The sequence below is a fragment of the Lytechinus variegatus genome, chromosome 17 (assembly GCF_018143015.1).
Source record: "Lytechinus variegatus isolate NC3 chromosome 17, Lvar_3.0, whole genome shotgun sequence".
Classification (NCBI taxonomy): Eukaryota; Metazoa; Echinodermata; class Echinoidea; order Temnopleuroida; family Toxopneustidae; genus Lytechinus; species Lytechinus variegatus.
The window spans coordinates 23,478,362-23,499,618 of NC_054756.1; the positions used below are offsets into that span (position 1 = coordinate 23,478,362).

The window sequence follows — 21,257 nt, forward strand, 5'->3', positions numbered from 1 at the left end:
CTTTGTCTAAACGTGCAACATTCAAAGGGTGTTTCAGAAACAACAATACCTCAAATTTGACTAATGTGTCACTTGCTTCCTTTTGCCAAAGTTAGGCAGGTTGGTACAAGACAAAGCTGCTCTAAAATACATGAAAAGCTCCTTTCTATAATGAATTTTCTTACAAAAGACGCATACAAAAAAGACAAGACTTTTGTGGTATACTTTCAACGTTTAATATATTCTGCCACGATGGTATCCTTAGTGCATCTACCACCCAAGTTTGAATGCTATCGGACTAGCAGTAGCCAAATTGAAGCATGTAAAACAAATACCTGCGGGCACTCTTTTACAGTGTCACCTCACATGACCTTTGACCATACCATGTGACCTCTGTCAGCATCCAATATCCAGATCTGGGCCCAATTTCATAAAGGACTTGCAACGGTTGTAACTTTGCCATTATGGAAACTACCATGGTAACATGGCTCATCAGCCTATCATAATCAAGGTAACCATGGTAGTTGCCATTATGGCAAAGTTACAACAGTTGCAAGTCCTTTATGAAACAGTCCCCTGGATGCCTGTTGGACCAGCAGTCACCAAGTATGTGCTATAGTCTTGCACATAACCTTCAACATTTGAGACAAACAGATGACGGAGGGATGCCACCTAGATCCCTAAGTCTCACCTTCATCTCTGGAGCATGACACACACAACAACAAAAATAATAATAATAATAGGCATTTATACAGCGCCATCTATCTAGAAATATTCTATTCCTAGGCGCGTTGTTCAAAATCAAAAGTGGTACTGAAATTTACCCTTTTTCTTTGGTTTACCGGAGGTTGCCCACAGGTCCAGCTTTCCAGTCTTTTTCTGGGTGGCCTCCGTGGTCCTAATGTGGACCTTGTAATACCTCGTCATCTGAGAGGCAGAGATCTGACTTCTCCTATCGCCTTCAGGGCCATCTCGATTGAATACAATCTGTTATATAAGACAACAGCAGGGGAAGGTTTCCATCAAAGAGTTTGGCAATGAAGGATGGATGTTCACAAACTAACTTTGCTCTCAGCAAATCAGATGCAAGGATAGTAGTCGTTATAACGATAATTTGTGAAAATCATTGACAAACCAATCCATGAAATGCTTCCCCGCTCAAAGTCATAATAATTAAAGTAATTCCTTTTTTACTTGCTGCACCTCGTAAGGATTTGGTGAAGGGTCATGATGGAAAGTCATTTATCAATTTCTGCCATTTTTGACCTAGGTGATAAGTACCAGACAGGGATTGATTTCTTGAAATGTTAAAGTGTCTTACTGGCAGCTATACTGAAGCCAGGTTAGTAAGTGTGGAGGATTAGGATGATTATATCTGAGAAAAGTGAGTGTATTGCTATCATCATTATCAATATGAACCAATGTTGGTTCCCCAAAATAATTTGTCTGTGTCACATTGAAAATGCATTTTATTTTTTTTTTATTAATTGTTCTGTTTTATCCCGAACAATTTAACCCTGTACTCGAGCCAAGGTAGCAAAGAGACAGGAATCTTATTTTTCTATTTTCTAATGAGCAGTGCTTCTATAATTTAGGTTACCATCGATGAATAGTTAATAAAAATAGTTTTTCCAGGGCAGTGACTTGCCTGAATAGGTCCCTTTTGTCCCAGGCAGGGATCCAATCTTTTTGACCAGCTGCTTGGGGTTTTTCTGGACAAGAGTATGTGTTCAGTAGCCTTCCATTTAGCTTTTTGGCACACACCATCTCCAGACTTTTTCTCGAGCCAGCCAGAAGACAATTCATTACATTTTACTTACCTGTTAAAAGCTTACTTCCGAGCAGCTATATTCTCCATGTTCATTTGATATAGGTACAGTAGACTTAACTAGATGATCATTATAGATTTCAAATACACCATGGTACCAAAATCATGGATCATGCACATTTTTGTGAACAATTATGCTTATGTTACCATGTTCACTATAAAGAAAATCCATTTAAGAGTGCGCTAGTGGCAAAGGGCACTAAAAGGGAAACTGTGGTTTTGTACCATAGAGTATGGGCCTATAGGCTCCATGTAATTACACAAATAAACACGAAAATGAAGAATAAAATAATCTAAGAATTAAACTCACTGTTATAATGTCATAAAATTTTTGCAGACCGGCAGCTTTGTTGTGGAATACTGTTGAGCCTGCAAAAAAAAAAAAAGCTCTAGAATCTAATCACATTGATTATTGTGTTAGGGTAACATGTTACCTGCAAGTCCTTAACTCTCTCCTTCTGTGCCATCAGCAAGATAAAATACCCTCAAAATGTCTCTTTTTGCTTTTTCTTATGATGATACAAACTATTTATCCATGATGTATTCTTAAAAAATATGTATTACATGCCCTCATGTAGAAAGAACACATGATCTATGGATAGATGTGATAAAAGAGGCAATTCAAGTGAAATATATACTAAAGTAATGGGGAGAGTTGTTCACAAGTGACATCACACATCTTTGTCGCATTGCCAATTTGCTATCTCCATAGCATTAGTGATCGCAATATTCAAATGCTCATAACTTTCTCATTATTTGTCCGATTTTTCTCAAACTTTTGTTGATCTGTTTCTTTGATTTTTCTGTTTTCACACAAGCTATCTTGTTCCAATGGTTTCATTCTCCTTTAACTCTCTCCTGTTTCATCAGCCAGATAATTGTACAACCCAAATGCAAACTAAGCATTTACATCAAGAAAGGGATCTTGGGTAATCTACATCGGCTTTTGCTGAAGCAGATGTGTAGGAACTTGCTTAAAGGTCAAGTCCACCTCAGAAAAATGTTGATTTAAATCAATAGAGAAAAATCAGACAAGCACAATGCTGAAAATTTCATCAAAATCGGATGTAAAATAAGAAAGTTATGACATTTCAAAGTTTCGCTTATTTTCAACAAAATAGTTATATGAACGAGCCAGTTACATCTAAATGAGAGAGTCGATGACGTCACTCACTCACTATTTCTTTTGTTTTTTATTGTTTGAATTATACAATATTTCAATTTTTACGAATTTGATGATTAGGACCTCATTGCCTGAAGCACAAAATGTTAAAATAATGGAATTCCACATGTTCAGGGAGGAATGAAACTTTATTTCACATGACAATGACGAGAAAATAAAAATATTTCATATAATAAAATACAAAAGAAATAGTAAGTGAGTGATGTCATCAACTCTCTCATTTGGATGTAACTGGCTCGTTCATATAACTATTTTGTTGAAAATAAGCGAAACTTTAAAATGCCATATCTTTCTTATTTTACATCCGATTTTGATGAAGTTTTCAGTGTTATCCTTGTTGAATTTTTCTCTTTTTATTCAAATCAAGTTTTTGTTGGGGTGGACTTGTCCTTTAAGGTGTGCTTGCTCTTTAATAGGAATGCTGTCTATAAACTATAATTTGTTTTGCACAGCATTCTCGATATATGGTCCTCATGCCTCTTTTTCAAGTTGCCGACATTTTCATGGGATCATCGTGACAAATTCTAGTACGAGACATGCAGAAATTAGCTTAAACAACAAAGGTGATCTAAACGAAGTCAAATATATTCAGTGCAGAATATTAGAGGGGTACTCCAGGCTGAAAATAATATGATTTGAATATAGATCTGACAAACAAACACTAAAAAAGTTGAACAAAATCGGACATGGAATAACAAAGTTATGACATTTTAAAGATTTGCACTATTTCGGTGAAACAGTTCTCTGCATGTCTTCATGAATATTCAATGAACAAATTGATGTCACATCCCCACCTGTTCTTGTGTATTTTCTTATATGAAAGTATGTTTATTCAAATTTTGTCCTCCAAAAAATAAAATAATTGGATTGACAACTATTTTAATGCATCAGATCATATTCACTGCTGCAACTTATTTTTTTTAGGGAGACATATCATATACATATATATAACAAGTGGAATGCCTCTGGCCGTCTCACCTGCATCACGCGGTTCAATATAGCAGCAGTGCTGACTTTGAATACTACTCTAACTCGCACAAGATGTTCAGTGATACATGGTTACTCTTATGTCCACTTTTTATGAACTAGACCAATAAACTTACAGAGATATGATGGTTATTCACCAAAAAAACCCAACATGGCCAAAGTTCATTGACCTTACATGACCTTTGACCATGATCATGTGACCTGAAACTCAAACAGGATATTCAGTGATACTTGATTACTCTTATGTACAAGTTTCATGAATCAGATCCATCAACTTTCAAAGTTATGATGGTAATTCAACAGATACACCCAATTCGGCCAAAGTTCATTGACCTTTGACCTTGGTCATGTGACCTGAAACGTGCACAGGATGTTCAGTGATACTTGATTACTCTAATGTCCAAGTTTAATGAACTAGCCCAATAAACTTCCAAAGTTATGATGGTAATTCAACAGATACCCCCGATTCGGCCAAAGTTCATTGACCCTAATGACCTTTGACCTTAATCATGAGACCTGAAACTTGCACAAAATTTTCAGTGATGCTTGATTACTATTATGTCCAAGTTTCATGAATCAGATCCATAAACTTTCAAAGTTATGATGGGAATTCAACAGATATCCCCAATTCGGCCAAAGTTCATTGACCCTAAATGACCTTTGACCTTGGTCATGTGACGTGAAACTCATGCAGGATGTTCAGTGATACTTGATTAACCTTATGTCCAAGTTTCATGAACTAGGTCCATATATTTTCTAAGTTATGATGACATTTCAAAAACTTAACCACAGGTTAAGATTTCGATGTTGATTCCTCCAACATGGTCTAAGTTCATTGACCCTAAATGACCTTTGACCTTGGTCATGTGACATGAAACTCTAATAGGATGTTCAGTAATACTTGATTAACCTTATGGCCAAGTTTCATGAACTAGGTCCATATACTTTCTAAGTTATGATGTCATTTCAAAAACTTAACCTCAGGTTAAGATTTGATGTTGACGCCGCCGCCGCCGTCGCCGCCGCCGTCGGAAAAGCGGCGCCTATAGTCTCACTTTGCTTCGCAGGTGAGACAAAAATGTGAAAAAAATATTATTCCACATAATAACATTTTAAGAAAAGAAAAGTGGAGAAATGGCATCATCAGCCCACCTAATGAATTTTCATGACGTGAATATAACTGTTTTCACAAACTATTGCTAAGCTTTAAAATTCAATAACTTCCTTATTTCGTGTCAGATTTTGATGAAATTTTCAGCATTGTCCTTTGTGAAGTTCACTCTATTTATCTAGATATTACTTTCAGCCTGGAGTTCCCTTTTAAAATCAAAATACACTGTATAGTACTTGTTGATTTGTCTTACTGTTTGTGAGATGTGATATCATTTTCTCAAGGAGCTGCATCAATTCATTCTTGGTCTCAGCATTGATGTTGACTTGACTGAAGAACTCAAAAATAAAGCTGCATTTAAAAGATATGAAATAAAATCATTCCAACATGTAATACGATGATAATGATTATCAGTCTCAATACAATTACCAGAATCACACCACCGGTCCACTACTACCATCTACCTTTGCCATCACCATCATCATCTTCATCATCTTCATCATCATCATCTTCATCATCATCATCATCATTACCATCATCATCATCAACATCACCACCACCATCACCAACACCACCACCATCATCATCCCCATCACCATCATCATCATCACACCATCATCATCATCATCATCATCACATCATCAACATCATCATCATCATCACCACCATCATCATCATTATCACCATCATCACCACCATCACCACCACCATCACCAACACCATCATCATCATCATCATCATCATGAAGTGGACCTACCTTCCAGGTTTGGTGATACCATCACTGTTTGCAGAAATGTTGAACGAACTTATGTGTTCTTCAAGATCTAGGAAGAGCTCTGGATAATTAACAAAGATGATGCTCATTTAGAATAATTCATACAAAACATAGCAGTTGCATTGCAAGAAACTTCAAGTTAAAATCACTTTCAAGGTTAATATAGGTCCTCAAATCAATCATTCGTTGTGTTATCAGTCACAAATTCTTTATTGAGTGATACTTTGTATCTTGTAGTGGAAAGTATGAATAGACTAGCAATAATAAGCACTGATCTATTAATTGCAAATTAAATGTACATTTGATTGTATATCTTACATTACACATCCTTGGCCCCTGACTCTTAAATAGATACAATCAATATTTACCATTGAACGCAATTGGCTATAGAAATTAACTTCCAACTGAGTGTCCTACTGATTGCATTCCAGTTGAACACATTTACGGAAAGCAGCTGAATACAAAATTTGAAGAGGAACACTTTGTACGCCAAGTACATCCAAGAGATGTTACAGATGCCACTAACTGATCTATTTTTCTTGGGGTACAAAATACTGATGTATTTTAGATAATGACAAATTATGGAATTTCTAGCTTTCTAAAGTTTGATTCTTAAGTAAAACAGGAATGCACATTGCATGTCATTTGTTGGAGTATCACACAATCTGAAGTATATGGACATCAGTTTTTCAAAGGCAATGGAAGAAAAGCTTACTTTTGAGTGTAGCAAGTCCAGCAGCATCAAAGTCATCATCTGAAGAAAGAAAAAAAGTGAGATAAAAAATGTGCCCCAAAAATTGATATCACAAATTCATGATAAAATACATTCAAGAGATTCTGTTTAAAGCCCTTCCCTTTTTCATAGTTACATGTACTTATAATCATAATCATCTCACCACATGTCATGCATCACTTTCAATTACCAGACTTAATGCGGCCAGCTATTGTCAAAGCTTTCTTGAATGAAACCTTGAAAAGTGTGTTGCACTGAATAATATATATAAGGACATGAGAATAACCATTAAATGATAATAAAACCCAGGGAGCAAGTTAGCTTGGGTGAAAACAAAAAAAGTTAAGGGCATTTGAATGTTGACATTACTAATGACATGGGCATCTTCCCATTAGCAATGTTTATACCAATATGTATTATGTCACAGTTGTACAACTCCCAAATTACTTTTCCACATACTTTAATCAAATTGTCACTTTATATCAAGTCTATCAACAGATCAAGTGTTTTGGGGTTGTTGTTTTTTCACAGGTAGATAGGTTATTGAGGTTTCATAAAATATTCCTTGAATATTTTATTCAAGTTGGCCCCTCAATAGTTGGCTGCTCAAAACCGCTGTGTCTAATCCAACTGGATCTGCGCTTGTCTAGCTCTTAAAAACATTGTATTGAGTGCTACATTTTCCTGGATATCATCATTGTTGCTTTTTGTTTACTGGCCGTTCAAAACCGATGTGACAAATCCAACTTGATCTGTGCTTGTCTAGCGCTTAAAAGCATTGTATTGGGAAGCGTTGTGGCCCAGTGGATTAGTCTTCTGACTTTGAAAAAGAGGGTCATGGGTTCTAATCCCAGCCATGGCATAATTTCATTCAGCAAGAAACTCATCCACACTGTGCTGCACTCAACCCAGGTAAGGTGAATGGGTACCCGGTAGGAAGAAATTCCTTGAATGCTTGAGCGCCGAGGCAGCTCAGCTAAAGCCGGGGTGATAACAGCAGGGCCCACTGGGAGAACAGCTTTCAGAACTGAAGTGGCTACCCTTGGTAAATATACCCATATTATTATTATTATTATTATTATTATGAGTGCTATAGTTTGCTGGATATTATAATTATTGCTTTTTGTTTACTCACCTCCTCCGACCCCTTCTCCATGGTAACGTTCATTCAGCATGGTGACCTCTACAGTCTTCTTCAGGAGGTGATCGGTCTCCTCGACACAGGAAGCGAGGTCAAATGAGGTCAGGTCAAAGGAAGCACTCTCCTCGCACATCCTCTCCTAAATGGTACATTATAATGGTACATTGTACAGTTTGAATACAGCTTCATTCAAAACAGTGCCCCGTCTTACAAAGAGTTTTGCGATTGATCTGATCAATCACAACTACGGATGACAAGTACATGGAATGTCAAAATCTCAAATGCAAATTTGTTCAAAATATTTTCTAGATATGTCTATTCATACATTCATAATTCTCTTGAAGATTCAGTGTGATTCTCTTTGTTTACTAAGGAGATTGTGCAAATTTCTAGTAGAAAAAAATTATGGTATGGGTGGATTTCCGTAGAGTTGAGATTGATTGGATCAATCGTAACTCTTTATTAGATGGGGCCCAGATATAACTCTGCTATCTTCTAAGTTTTACACAAGACAGCTTTAGATTTGCTTGGTAAGTTCTACCTTACAACGTATCAATTCAAGGCGGAATAAAATCAAGTTAATAAAACTAAGTTATTTGTTCTTATTTCATCGAAGCTGTGCCATGGAACAGAGATGGCCTGGTGGTACAGACATTGCCCGGCAAGTAGTAAATGAGGTTCAAATCCCACTAGTTCCCAGAATTTCTGTGACTTACTTTACAGATTGAATATGCAATCTTATTTACTGGGTGCAACCAAAATAAGTCTTATCATTTAAATTTTGACCACAGCGACCCTTTTCACTTTACAGCTTCTACTTCTTTGCTAATTTTTCAGCAGTTACAGATTTTCTAACTGAATCATGTGGCAGATATATTAGTTCATACAAACAACCATTTTGGGTGGTCATGTTATCAAATTCTGTTCAAACTCATTTTGGGATGTTACTACAACTGGCATCAATATTAATAAGGATGGCCTGTCTCTATAACTTACCACATTGTGAGCCTCATCAAAGATCACTATATTGCCTGCTAGCTCGATTCCATGAATACGACGTGACTGATGAAAAAGAGCAGAAGAATGAATACAAAAGTGCATGTACTGGATTTACAAAAATTGTCACAATAATGGCACTTCAGTGCAAATGTTCACATCTTATATGAACCAGATTCTGATAAAATTGGGAGATTCACATTGAAATATCTATTTATCTTTGCTCATATACAATGTAAATAAGCCCCCCCCCCCCCACCCTTAAACTTGCCAACACAATGTGTTGTTTCTCATTGATTCTGTGTTACACATAGCTAGTGTAAAAATATACCCCTTGAAATAACTATCAATATTACAGACCATAAATTAGCCTCTAATTTCATTGTATGCAGAAATTAACATATTTTCAGAGGAAAAGTATTTTCTTTGCTACTTGGTAACACGAATATTTCCGTATGAATGTATTAGCGAATTTGAGTATTATCAGTCAAGTGGGCCTATATTACAAGACTAAACTATTCAGTAATAAGTGTTGGAAAAGATCATCACTAAAACACTCTGCTAATTGTACCCTTTGTGATGGAAAAATAAGGATGAATTTGCTCAAAATAAAAGAAATTGAATTTTCCATATGAATGCATAGTAAACAACCATGCCATTTTTACCATGTATACATAAATATGTCCACAGGTGAGAAAATGAAAATATTAGAATTATGTTTTCCCTACCTTAGGGTCTAAGAGGTAGTTGTAAGGCATGAATATGATATCAGCCGAGGTCTTGAGCTCTCGAGCCATGTAGTATGGACAGACTCTGTCAGAAATACAGAACATACATATTAAAGTGATTGGTTAACATTGGTTTGACTTTTAAAAAATCTGAGTGAGAAGGTCACACTTGTCACCTGTGTCTGTAATATGTTACAAAAATGAAGCCCAGAAAAAATTGCGTTCGAAAATGATTATTTAGTGCTTCAAAAATTGAAGTATAAAGTGACCGGAAACACCTTCTTAATTTCATCCCATACACTTGTGTGTACTATTTAGGCGTCTATAAGATGCCTATTTACAAAATCAGGGTTTGCCTCATAGTTTTAGATTTTCATTCTCAATAATGGTTGTTTTCAGGGTTTATTAGTTCCAATACATGCACTTGTACACATGTTTCATCTTGGTTTGCGAATTTTCTAAATTTGCTGCTCACAAAGTTAAACAATACCTTTAACATATACATGTATGCAAGATTCAACAATGATAACAAACTGTTAAAGGACAAGTCCACCCCAACCATTAGTTGATTTGAATAAAAAGAGACAAATCCAACAAGCATAACACTGAAAATTTCATCAAAATCAGATGTAGAATAAGAAAGTTATGACATTTTAAAGTTTCGCTTAATTTCACAAAATAGTAATATGCACATCCTGGTCGTTATGCAAATGAGGAGTCTGATGACATCATCCACTCACTATTTCTTTTGTATTTCATTGTATGAAATATTCTAATTTTCTCCTCATTGTCAAGTGAAACAAAGATTAATTCCTCCCTGAACATGTGGAATTAGCATTGTTTTTTATATGGTTCAGTCCAGTCAAATCTGTAAAAAATGAAATATTGTATAGTTCAGAACTAGTGAGTGATGGACATCATTGACTGCCTCAATTGCATGTCACTGAGATGTGCATATAACTGTTGAGTGAGACTTTAAAATGTCATAACTTTCTTATTTTACATCCAATTTTGATGAAATTTTTAGCGTTTTGCTAATCTGATTTTTCTCTATTTATTCAAATAAATATTTTTATGGGGAGACTTGACCTTTAATTTTGTGACATCACAATGAGTTTATGTATATTCATAAGGTTTTGAAATGTGCTTTTCTTTGATTGGCTGGCTTGGGTCAGGGGCTACTAAGCGACAACCTACACTTCTAGAAAATGGCATAAGAACCTTCTGCTTTAAGAAGAGGAGTAATGGAAGTCAACAGTGCAGGGCTGAACAAGTGGAAAACATGATTATGTACCGTGTGTATAAAATAAATGAAACTTGATTCAATTTCAAATGCGTGAAGATTGTGCAACTGTACGCCATAGCGAGTAGTAACACACTAATATCCTCTTTCCAATGAAATTTCATTTACTCATACTCGGTCAGGGACACAAATTTTGAATTATATCTTTCTGTGTTGATTGTAATTTATTGTGCTGACACAAATCCGTGACCATGAATTTTCCAGCTCTGGCTTTTTTTACATCTGCGATATTTTAACATTTGATCATTAATAAAGACAATTTTTTAATTGAATAGTGATACACAATCTATATCTAAAATAATTATCTTAATTGCCTTTCATGCTTATGATAATGCTACCATGACTTGGTACAAATCTTGTTGTCAAATGAATGGTAACAAGACATTTGCTCTAGTGACAATTCATGCTCTGCTAATTTCTCCAACAAGTTTAGGTGATGATTAGGTTATGAAAGGTGTTTTGGTAAAGAATGATGTGAAAATTATGATTAAGGTTAGGTTTGAAGGTTAGGTTGAAGTTTGGCTTTATGTGAATTTTTGGTAGAAACAAAATGTCGAAGGAGAAAGGTCAAGGAACCCAAATGACAATTAACCTACACTCATAAATGGCAACTAACATGCCAGGGGAAAAACCAAAAGTCTTACTTGTGTTGATTGCCAAGTTTGACAAGATCCTCAATGTCCAGAATACCTTCAGTAAATGCTTTCTCTCCTTTCTTATCTGTAATGAAAACAAAATCAAACATGAATTCCAGTTGGGGTGACAATCATGAAATGAATCTGAGCAGAATTTCACAAAATGATAAACAAAATAAGCATGGTATTCTCTTGATTTTATTTTTTTTTAATAAAGTCTCTTTTCCAAGAAATAATAGTATACATGTATGTGTATACCTGTGCTTATCCATGTCGACAATTTTCAAATTAACTTGGGTTTCTGTCTCATATTGTTCATTCATCTGTAGTGCATTGGTTTACATGAGCTAGGTTAGAACATACATGTGTACATGTAATGGATCTGTAATTTTTATATCTTAAAGGTTTAGTTCACTCTGATATTGATTTGGTTTAAATAAAAGAAGAATTACAGATAAATATTGGTGACGGTTTTATCATAATCTATCAAAGAAAAACGGTTATGAATTCCAATGCTTCGATTTTTGTGAGGACCATATGTCGTGTGATATAATTTCCTGAAAAGGCCTTTCTTCCAAAAATTGAAGTAATTGTATTCATTTGGTGGATATGTTAGCAGACACCCCCTTCTATGAGGAAAATATTTGTATTCATCATATTTCATTAAAATATTGGAATTCAAAGCATATATGGTAGATGGGAAAGCTGCTCGCATATGATGCCACAAATTTAAAATCATGAAAATTCATAACTCTCTTCTTATTGTTCAATGAATTTTCATCAAACCTTCCATATTTTTCTCTTAAGTTTCTGCTATAATTAATACCAAGTTACAATCAGGGTGAACTTCCCCTTTAAACATTTTTTAGATCCTTTGGCTTGGCATTTCAAATACTTTAGCCATTGATTTAAAACACACTCATGTCTTGAAAAAAATAAATTAAAATAAAATGGTTACCAACTCACTATCTAAATTGTTGTGGAAGTGACACATCTTGGCATTCACCTTTGCACGGCACATATGCACCTATTAAAAAAAACACATACAGAACATCTAACTTTTATGCATAATTTGGCCCTATCTCACAAAGATTTGGAAGTGATGAAAAATCCAACACAATTGTGATAGACCACAATAGTGTACTTTAGAGATTGGAGAGTAACTTTAGAATCCAATGTTCTAATCGATTATGAGGAAAACATATCTAGCGGCATATACTAACTGTAGTTTTAGAATGAGACATCATACACGTATGTCACATCTGTAATTGATTCATGACATTGGATTCCAAAGGTCAGCAGCGATTTGATTAATCAATCTTAATTTGATTGAATGAATTGCAATTCTTTGAAAGATGAGCCCCTGGAGAATTACAAGATAACAAATAATAAAACAATATACAAATAGCGAATAGGCAAGAGTGCGATGGTGCGAAATCTTGCACCATTGCATGAATAAGAATATTCGCTATTTGTGTTGTACAACGCCACAGAGTTTAGCCAAAATATGAAAAAACAAGTTTTTCCCTGGAGATTTATCATTTGACACAGGAAAGGTCACCAGTCATGCGTTAGGTCATTGGTAACTAACAAGCAGCTTTACGCAACACCCCCAGCCTGCCAGATAACTTCTGGCGATTTCATAATGCTATTCATAAGTTCCCCATGACTTTACGCATGATAAGTGTAATTCCTTGAAATTCCTTGAAATGCGTGTGCGCTGTAATCATAGTAATTACGGCAGCCAAGCTACAGCTGGGGTAATAATATCCAAGTCCTTTGGAAGCGCATAGAGACATTATTCATAATTGTGATATGCGCTATACAAGAACTGTTCATTATTATTATTATCAAGTGACCCTTTTTTGCGCTAAATGGTATCCCTTTGTACACTTCACACCCAAGATCATGTTCATGTTGTGTGTAAATTTATGAAACATCATCAGGGTGTTATTATCTGTTACCTTTGCCGAGTTGCTTTCAGCTTTGAGTACTTCAGGGTGAATGCACATCTGCTCCCGAGATCCTAGAACAGACACTCTCGGCCTAAAGAGATGGACATTTATAGTTAGAACATTTAGAACCATTTCATTGGGGTTGATTTGGTATTTATGAGGTCATATATTGATGATGATGCACAGCATTTATATAGCGCCATATATCTGTCACAGACATTCAAAGGTGCATTTTTGGTGGAGCCAGCCAATTTGGGTTGCCTAGAAGGGTGCGCACAGAGAACTGTGACCCGCAGGTCTCTCCTTCTGATATAACTGGTTGGGGGAATGCAGGTGGACCACTACAGCGGGGTTTTCCCCTACTCTTATTTGAATAGTGCATTGGGTTCTTAACGTGCAAAGGTGGCGATTCTCCTCTACACAGGGCCTCCATTTAACGTCCAATCTGAGGCACAGAGTGTTTTTCACTGTAACATAGCCTACATCTATGAAACAAGGGCGAGACGTTTACACACAACGCACTGATTTCAGTCATCCGCCTGGGATGGACTCAAACCCACGATCTTTGGTTCGATGGGCAGACGCTTTACCGACTGAGCCAACTTCGCTCTCAAACTATCAGCCTCTCTGGGACTGATTCCTATCACATTTGGTATGTGGATGTTTTCACCAAGCACCTCAGAGATATGGAATTTTAAAAAAAAGTGAAATTCAAAGTGTGATGTCATCACTTTGGTCCTCTATTTCAAATGAATGCATAATTTTTTTCATTCAAAGGCGAGGATTTCTAGAAATTGTGAAAATATTTAGCATGATTCCTTATGCATTACAATATTACATCCTGTGATGTGACAGTTCGTGAATTCAAGAATCGGCATGAACATCCTTTGGGTCAGTACAACAATACACTAGTCGGTGGCCTGCACTGTTTCCAGAAGAAAAAAAATTGCCTTTAGGATACAACTCACCTGTATACAGTATCTTTGAGTTGGTCCAATGCCTGTGAAAGCTGAGAATGGGTTCTTGAGGCATAGATGATCTTCGGCCGGTCAATGAATAAAGCTATAATGATATAATTACATTATAAAAGATTCAATGATTGACTACCTAACTATACCTGTCCACCTTTACATGAAATACATGTAGAACTCCCAACCAGTACACTGACAAGACTTCCAGAATAGCCTGGTGGTTTAGTCGCTGCCCAGCAAGCAGTAGATGACAGGTGCGAATCCCACTGGTTCCAATTTTTTCTGACTTATGATTTTCATTACAGATCGAGAATGCGATCTTAAACACATAGGAGTAATGCCAAAAATTTGTTCACAAATCATTATTACCTCCTATTAAAGCGTCTTTATTTGCTAAAAAGATTTAGTCCAAAGAGATTAGAAAGAAACAGTAATTTGCACAGTGAGTGTATAATCACACTGTATACAGTCTGCACTAAATAAATGTATGCATTCTAGATGTTGATATCACTAGCTTTCCACAGTTCTGACTGTACATACATCATACATGTATGTGGAAAACATTTGAATACACATGCATTTCAGATGTTGGCATTCCCGTCTTTCCATACTTTTAGTTGTGCTAGATTGGATCAATCACAAATCTTTGTAAGACAGGGCCCAGGATTACTTCAACAAGAATAAAATTGGAGACCTCTACTCAGACTCTGCCCTACCTTCTTCACTGCTCTCTCCCCAGCCAGCTCCAGTCTTGAGGTCTGTCATCAGCTGCTCCTGGTAGGCTCCTGCGGCACCGTCTCCTCCTCCTCTGTTGCCCTTGAGACACTTCCCGAGCTCCTGCTGGGCAATGTAGGTGTGTCTCCAGGCCAGGGTGGAGCAGAGGAGACACAGGGTCTTCCCGGTACCCGTTGGACTCTCCAGGACTCCATTAATTCTCTGGCATGATGAAATTAAAGAAATATGGTAGTGTATAAATCAGCTGCACTAGCCGCACAGAAATGTTGTTAGCACTAACAGAGCACTAATGGGGCGTTGCAAGAAACTTGCGATCAATTGCAAGTCTATTTTCGTTTGCAAAATTGAACATATGCCATACAATTAATTGCAAAGTTGCAATTGATTGCAATTCTGCTCCATGAAACAAGGAGTGTTATCTGATTTGCTATAGTTAAATGTGATCAATCAATTGTGAAATTGCAACAGAATATTTACGACTGATCACAGATATTTTCTTGCAACAACCCCTAAGAGTAGGCCCAGTCACACATCTCTTGGATTGTGTTGTCAAAGTTGATCTCCAAGACAGAAATAACACGTTGTGACATGAGGCAACACCATGACATTACCGGTTGTAACGGGGCCTCTGTTAGCACACTAACAACCTTTCTCTGCAGCTTATACTTTTGGATTGTCAATCACTTGCTTTATCAATATAATCATTCTCCTGAAATTAACAAGAACAAACACTCCCAAAATGGTGGTCTTATCCAGGACCAATCACATACCCAAGAGATATATAAATAATGTACCATGAGACCTTGATACGTTTAGCCTTATTTATTTATCATAGATCGCAACGTTTTCTGATTATGGATTTAATTAGAGCTGCCAACCTATATGTGAAAAAAAATCTTAATTTTTAATTTGTATTATCCAATTATCAAGCCTAAAATCCTAAATTTCTTTAAAAAATCTTAAAAAACATACCAAAATCATCATTATTACAATTTCCAAGAATTCTGTTTCATGAGGGAAAAATCGTAGTGTCATTTTCCCCTATTAAATAGGATAAAATCCTACTAATTGGCAACTCTGTATATTGCATGGATTCTCGGGTTTTGAATTTGATCTTGAACTTAACAGCCGGAAATAAAAGGTGAGAATATCTAAAGTGTAATACTTCTCAAAATTGCCTACAAAAGGAATAACAAGGATAAACCTACATGTGTATATATGGAAATTGGCTTTCCAACTGTTCGCCTTACCTTCTGGAGACATTGTATAACTTTGTTCATGTAGTCTTTCTGACAAGGATATGGCTCAAAAGGGAAGTCCACCTGTACCCCTTCACACGAGACGCTCGGCATGATGGGTATGAATACCGTCCTCCCACGATAACAACGTGAACTCTCACCACAAGACCATATTTAGACTTCAGCTACTCCGGAATACACTGATGATTTCCTTCATGGACCTTGGCTTAAAATAAAACTGAGATCGAGTGAGAAATAATTAAGAAGTATGAAGGAAGGGGCCCCCATATCTGCGCACCTAAAACTTTATCTTTCATTTTATTGTAAAAAAATGCAGTTGATAATGTTCCTTACGTGTGCCTAAAATCTCATTTAGAACTGAGAGAAATATATGATTTTGTTGGAATTTTTTTTTCAACATTTTCAACAAAAAAGGATGCCCCATGTCTGCACACCCATTCACTTTCCACATATTCAGGGATTTCGATGAGAATGGCTGTATATCATTCTACCATTTTCAGTTTAGATGTGATGTCCCTTCATGCAATGTGCAATTTGTAATAATAATTATTCATACTTATAATCAAGTTTCAAATTTTCTTATTTGTTAAATAATAACTTTCATCTATAAATTGTTTTTCAAAATGGCATTTTGTAACATCACTTATTGAAGCTACCATACGTCATAATGAAGTGGTTCAAAGGTCAAGCCTATTGCATGCTTCTACATGTACTTCTACGATACTCAGCAGGATCCATAAGTCAGGATGTAGTACTAAATGATGTATGTGCGGTGTTTACGAATGGATTGAGGGATCTACACGAGATCGGTCTGGTAAGAAACCTCTAATTTTTCACATTTATAATAACTGTTTTTTGCACCTTCATACGCATTAGGCATATGAAGGTGTATAGATAAATAAAATCAAACAAATTTACATGATTACTAAGTTAAAAGATGGATTTCCTAGGGAAATCCATCTTTATAGACAAGTCTCGCTTCGACATCTCGACATCGTGATGAATAAACTAGATCTAGGCCTATGTCAAAATATTTTAAAATATCATCACGAAGTCCTCAAGCAACAGGCTAGTCGGATCGTGCCACTTGACATGTGAAGGAACTTTCCTATATTTTTTTGTGTGGATACTGTGGAGACATAGATCTAAACAAAAACAAAGCTCATTTTCAGACCAGCCTCTTTTTCCCTTTTCACTCTTTTTGGTCTTAAATTTTAAAAATCTTTCTCCTTTTCTATTCCTAGTCCGGCCCGGCTACGTCCTCCGCCTAGTCCTAGGGCCAGGCCTATATATGCCTGGCTTCTTCTTCCTGTAAAGTACAGACTGCCGTTGGCATATTATTGTACTTGTGCTTGTCAAGTGCCCAGATCTGGCAGATGAATAGTGCGACACTGCGAGTAAAAATCTCTACAAAACTGTCAAAACGATGTGCGGCTAAAAACAGGAGATGGCTGTCCCCATCCTTCATTGCTTGGAGTTGAAAGTGAAATAAAAAATTTAAATCAAGCATCGAGCATGAGTTGAAATCATTCACCGAAATTATTTTCAATAAAATAGGTCCTGTTTTTTTTTCACTCTCGTCAGTCTTGAACAAGTTGAAGTCTCGTTCTCCTCCTCTTCACTTTATCAGTAGAGGCGCACGGCCAATATGGGAGACTCTCTCCAATAAGGGAGACAATCTCCCATATTGGAGACTTGCTTTGCAAAAGAACAAAAGAAACTACACCAAGAAAAGTATCATTTTTTCCACCCAAACTTTTGTCCCACCGAGGTCAGAAGCCCATTTGTTTTGTGTGTGGATGACAACAAAAATCCTTACAAAAACAAAAGTAGATGGTGAATTTTTAAAGTAGACGGTGAAAAGGGGTAATATTTTATGAGGAATCTGCTTATCACATTTTTATTTGCCGCCAAGGTAATCCTTTTAAGCAAATGTAAACAAAGAAAATTGGTCTCCAAAACTGGAGACTGTCTCTGAAATTGGATACCAAAATTCTTTATGAAAGTCTCTGATATTGGAGATTATCTCTCTCATGGGAGACCACTCCTAGTACCAATGAGGTCCAAACATTACATGTATGGACCTCATAGGCGACATCAGTGGAATTGCGGGGTTAGAAATCTTTGAGTACAGGATATTTCGATATTATTTCACAAGTACGCTCTCTATTTCTTTTTTTGGCCAATATTATAATTAAGGATCGTAAATTCATTGTAAGCAACAAAAATAAAATGAAAGATATTAAGGGAAACTTACATTTTGACGACTTTTTCCTGATTTTCTTGGCAGTTGCTCTTCACTTCTGACTCGCGATCGAAGCTGTTATGCAGATCACGTGATACGCTTTCTCGTCAGGTGATCGGTTGGTTATTCTTTTCGCCAGACGTTGATAATGATATATTTCATAACGCTAGCATTCATCGCAAATTCAGGTGAAAGCGATTGGAGTTAACAGCGCAAGCTTTAAATTTTTCAAAAAATAAAGTTTAATTTATTGCATAAGTTTCGCGCCGGACATGAAGGATCATTTGGTCCCATATTGGCGTAATGCATAACAACGGGGGGGGGGGGTGTCCCTACCACTTCAACGACTATAGCCAGAAATTATGATTTTTTTTTCTCTCCTAGCTTTTTTAACCAAAATACCCCCCCCCCAAAAAAAAAAAAGGGAACTAGTGTTAAAGAGAAAGAGAATTATGATAGAGGAACACAAAATACTTTATTTTTTCAGCTTTTATTTATTCGACTTATAATCCCATAATCAAATATTAAATGGGGCTTCCACAGTTTTTTAAACCCGGGGGCCACTTACATGAGTGGATACCATATGCGCGACCAAAAAAAAAATCTTTTTCACTATAGGGCACGTTACGTACGTAACGTGATAAGGGTGTCAAAAACACAAAAATAATGAAAAAGGGGTATATCTATTTCGCTAGGAAAATTACGTGTTTAGGGTCGAATTTGAGGGGATGATAAAACAAGATTAAAATGTTTTATAAAGGATGTCCTTGTTTTCCCCAACACCTCGTGTTTAGAGTCCAATTTGCGCAAGGTGTAGAAGCTAGGTGGGGTCGTACTAAGCCAATTAAAGGTAAAAAAGCCGAAGACCGAAGGACCCGTAACAATAAACATTCCTGTACTTGTGCATTTCAGGGAATATTTAAAGAGTATCGTTTTGTTTCCAATTCTTGTCAAGGGTACGGTACACGTCAATACTTGTTAAGGGGTGCATTTTCAGAATCAGGAAATTACGTGTTTAGGGTGCTTTTTGAGACCCCATGATCGCGCATGGTATCCACTCGTGAATGGAAGTGGCCCCGGCTTTTAAAGTCAATTCATAAAAATATTCCTCCTCGGGATTTGAGCTTTCTTTCATGAAATATCAATCTTTTTCGTGATTACCAAAAATACTTAAAATGTCATTTTTTTGAATCTTTGTATAAAGCTTTAGCTCATGCGTTGTGCCTGCAATATTTTAATGTTGAGATACAACTTTATGCTTTTAATGAATTCCTAAAAACACTAAATTCTCAGATCATTTGTCGCAACCGAATGACTGGAAATGAATGATTAATAAGTTTCATGAATAATGTTTAAAATGCGTCTCTCTATAAGTTTTGAATATTTAAAAAAAATGTCAGCTCGTGCTTTTTGCTCGCAATATTTTGATTAGTAAGAAGTTCTTGTATATGCGAGTTTGATAGATAAATAAATAGAGAGAGAGGGGGAGGGTCCCTCAGCTACTTGTCCTCGCTTATTCCAGTTTTTTTTATTATGCTCGTACGTGTTGTGAGGTTTTCAAAGTCTTCTTTTTCTCACCCTTTTTATTGTCTCGGAGCTTCCCTCTATTTCTTTGCTACGATGTATAGCCCTTCTTACTTGTTTCAATTCTTTTATGTTCTCATTTCACTGAAAACATAATTATTAAACTGACGTAGAAGACTTTACAACAAAATTTTGATATTGTTTTTTCTTGTTTGTTTGGCTTTCTTTTTTCTTCTCCTCATTTCTTGTTTTTTTTTCTTCTTAGTTTCCTTTTCCTTATTTTCTCTTATTTCATTTCATGAGGCATCCGCCAACTTATATACAACAACAAACATATTTAGAGGCCGATATCCAGTGAGGGGGCGTGGTGGTATGCCCCTCTAAAAAAGGAGGAAAATAGAAAGGAAAAAAAGAAGGGAAGGGGAAAAAATAAGAAAAAAAGAAAGACGATGATGGCAATGATGATGATGAAAATTATCTTGGTGAAGATGATAGTGGTGGTGATGGTGGCGGTGATGATGATGATAATGATAATGATGGTGGTAGTGGTGATGAAGATGAGAATGAAGTTGGTGACGATGCTATGATGATGATGACGAGATGTAATTTTGTTAAGTTGTCTTAAAAAAAAATAATAGTGCACAGGCGAAATCATTTAAAGTTTATTATGAAAATAGCAGAAAAAAATAATTTGAAAAATTGTACCGTTGCGTATCCAGTGGAAAATCCATCCCCCACCAAAAAAGAAAAAAAAGTGAGATTTTGTTTTGTTATTTGTGACGGCGTAGGTCTATGCGAGCAGCTATGGGATGGGAAAAAAAGTAAATGAAATGTCAAGAAATACATGATAATGACTTTTATTGTACATTCAGTATATCAGTAGATAACTTCATACTCTTTCCAAAAAAGAAAAAAGTCGGTATATTATGGACCATTAAACATGGGCAGTTGCTCTGTATATATTATGCAACTGCTCGTGTGTAGCGGTAAGTTATTCACTGATCTACATAATTCATGCGGCGCACGGCGCGTGCGCAATTTTTAATATTATTGCTGTGAACACAATGAATGTCATCAAAAACAATCTCACAGATCAAATAATGCCAGCTCGACGCGCAAAATCAGAAAAAATATATATTTTCTGCCCTGATAATTTGGTAACCTTATAA

The 21,257-nt window shown here is 36.2% G+C and overlaps 1 protein-coding gene across 4 annotated transcripts in view; it reads right to left on the bottom strand.

Annotated features, from left to right (window-relative positions):
* The window catches only part of LOC121430558 (regulator of telomere elongation helicase 1-like), a 44,576-nt gene that overhangs the window by 17,145 nt on the left and 6,174 nt on the right, over positions 1-21,257 (bottom strand). For 2 of the 4 annotated variants that reach the window (XM_041627878.1, XM_041627875.1), the window contains exons 2-15: positions 16,311-16,536; positions 15,042-15,261; positions 14,323-14,416; positions 13,364-13,445; positions 12,366-12,426; positions 11,409-11,484; positions 9,462-9,546; positions 8,734-8,799; positions 7,732-7,876; positions 6,579-6,617; positions 5,846-5,924; positions 5,342-5,439; positions 2,118-2,176; positions 804-966 (exon numbers count right to left, since the gene is read on the bottom strand). In XM_041627878.1, the coding sequence (XP_041483812.1) occupies positions 804-966; positions 2,118-2,176; positions 5,342-5,439; positions 5,846-5,924; positions 6,579-6,617; positions 7,732-7,876; positions 8,734-8,799; positions 9,462-9,546; positions 11,409-11,484; positions 12,366-12,426; positions 13,364-13,445; positions 14,323-14,416; positions 15,042-15,261; positions 16,311-16,412 (1,369 nt within the window). In that variant the 5' untranslated portion in view covers positions 16,413-16,536. Of the gene's footprint in view, positions 1-803; positions 967-2,117; positions 2,177-5,341; positions 5,440-5,845; positions 5,925-6,578; positions 6,618-7,731; positions 7,877-8,733; positions 8,800-9,461; positions 9,547-11,408; positions 11,485-12,365; positions 12,427-13,363; positions 13,446-14,322; positions 14,417-15,041; positions 15,262-16,310; positions 16,667-21,257 lie in introns of those variants that run through there. The other 2 variants (XM_041627877.1, XM_041627876.1) reach the window with 2 other exon arrangements.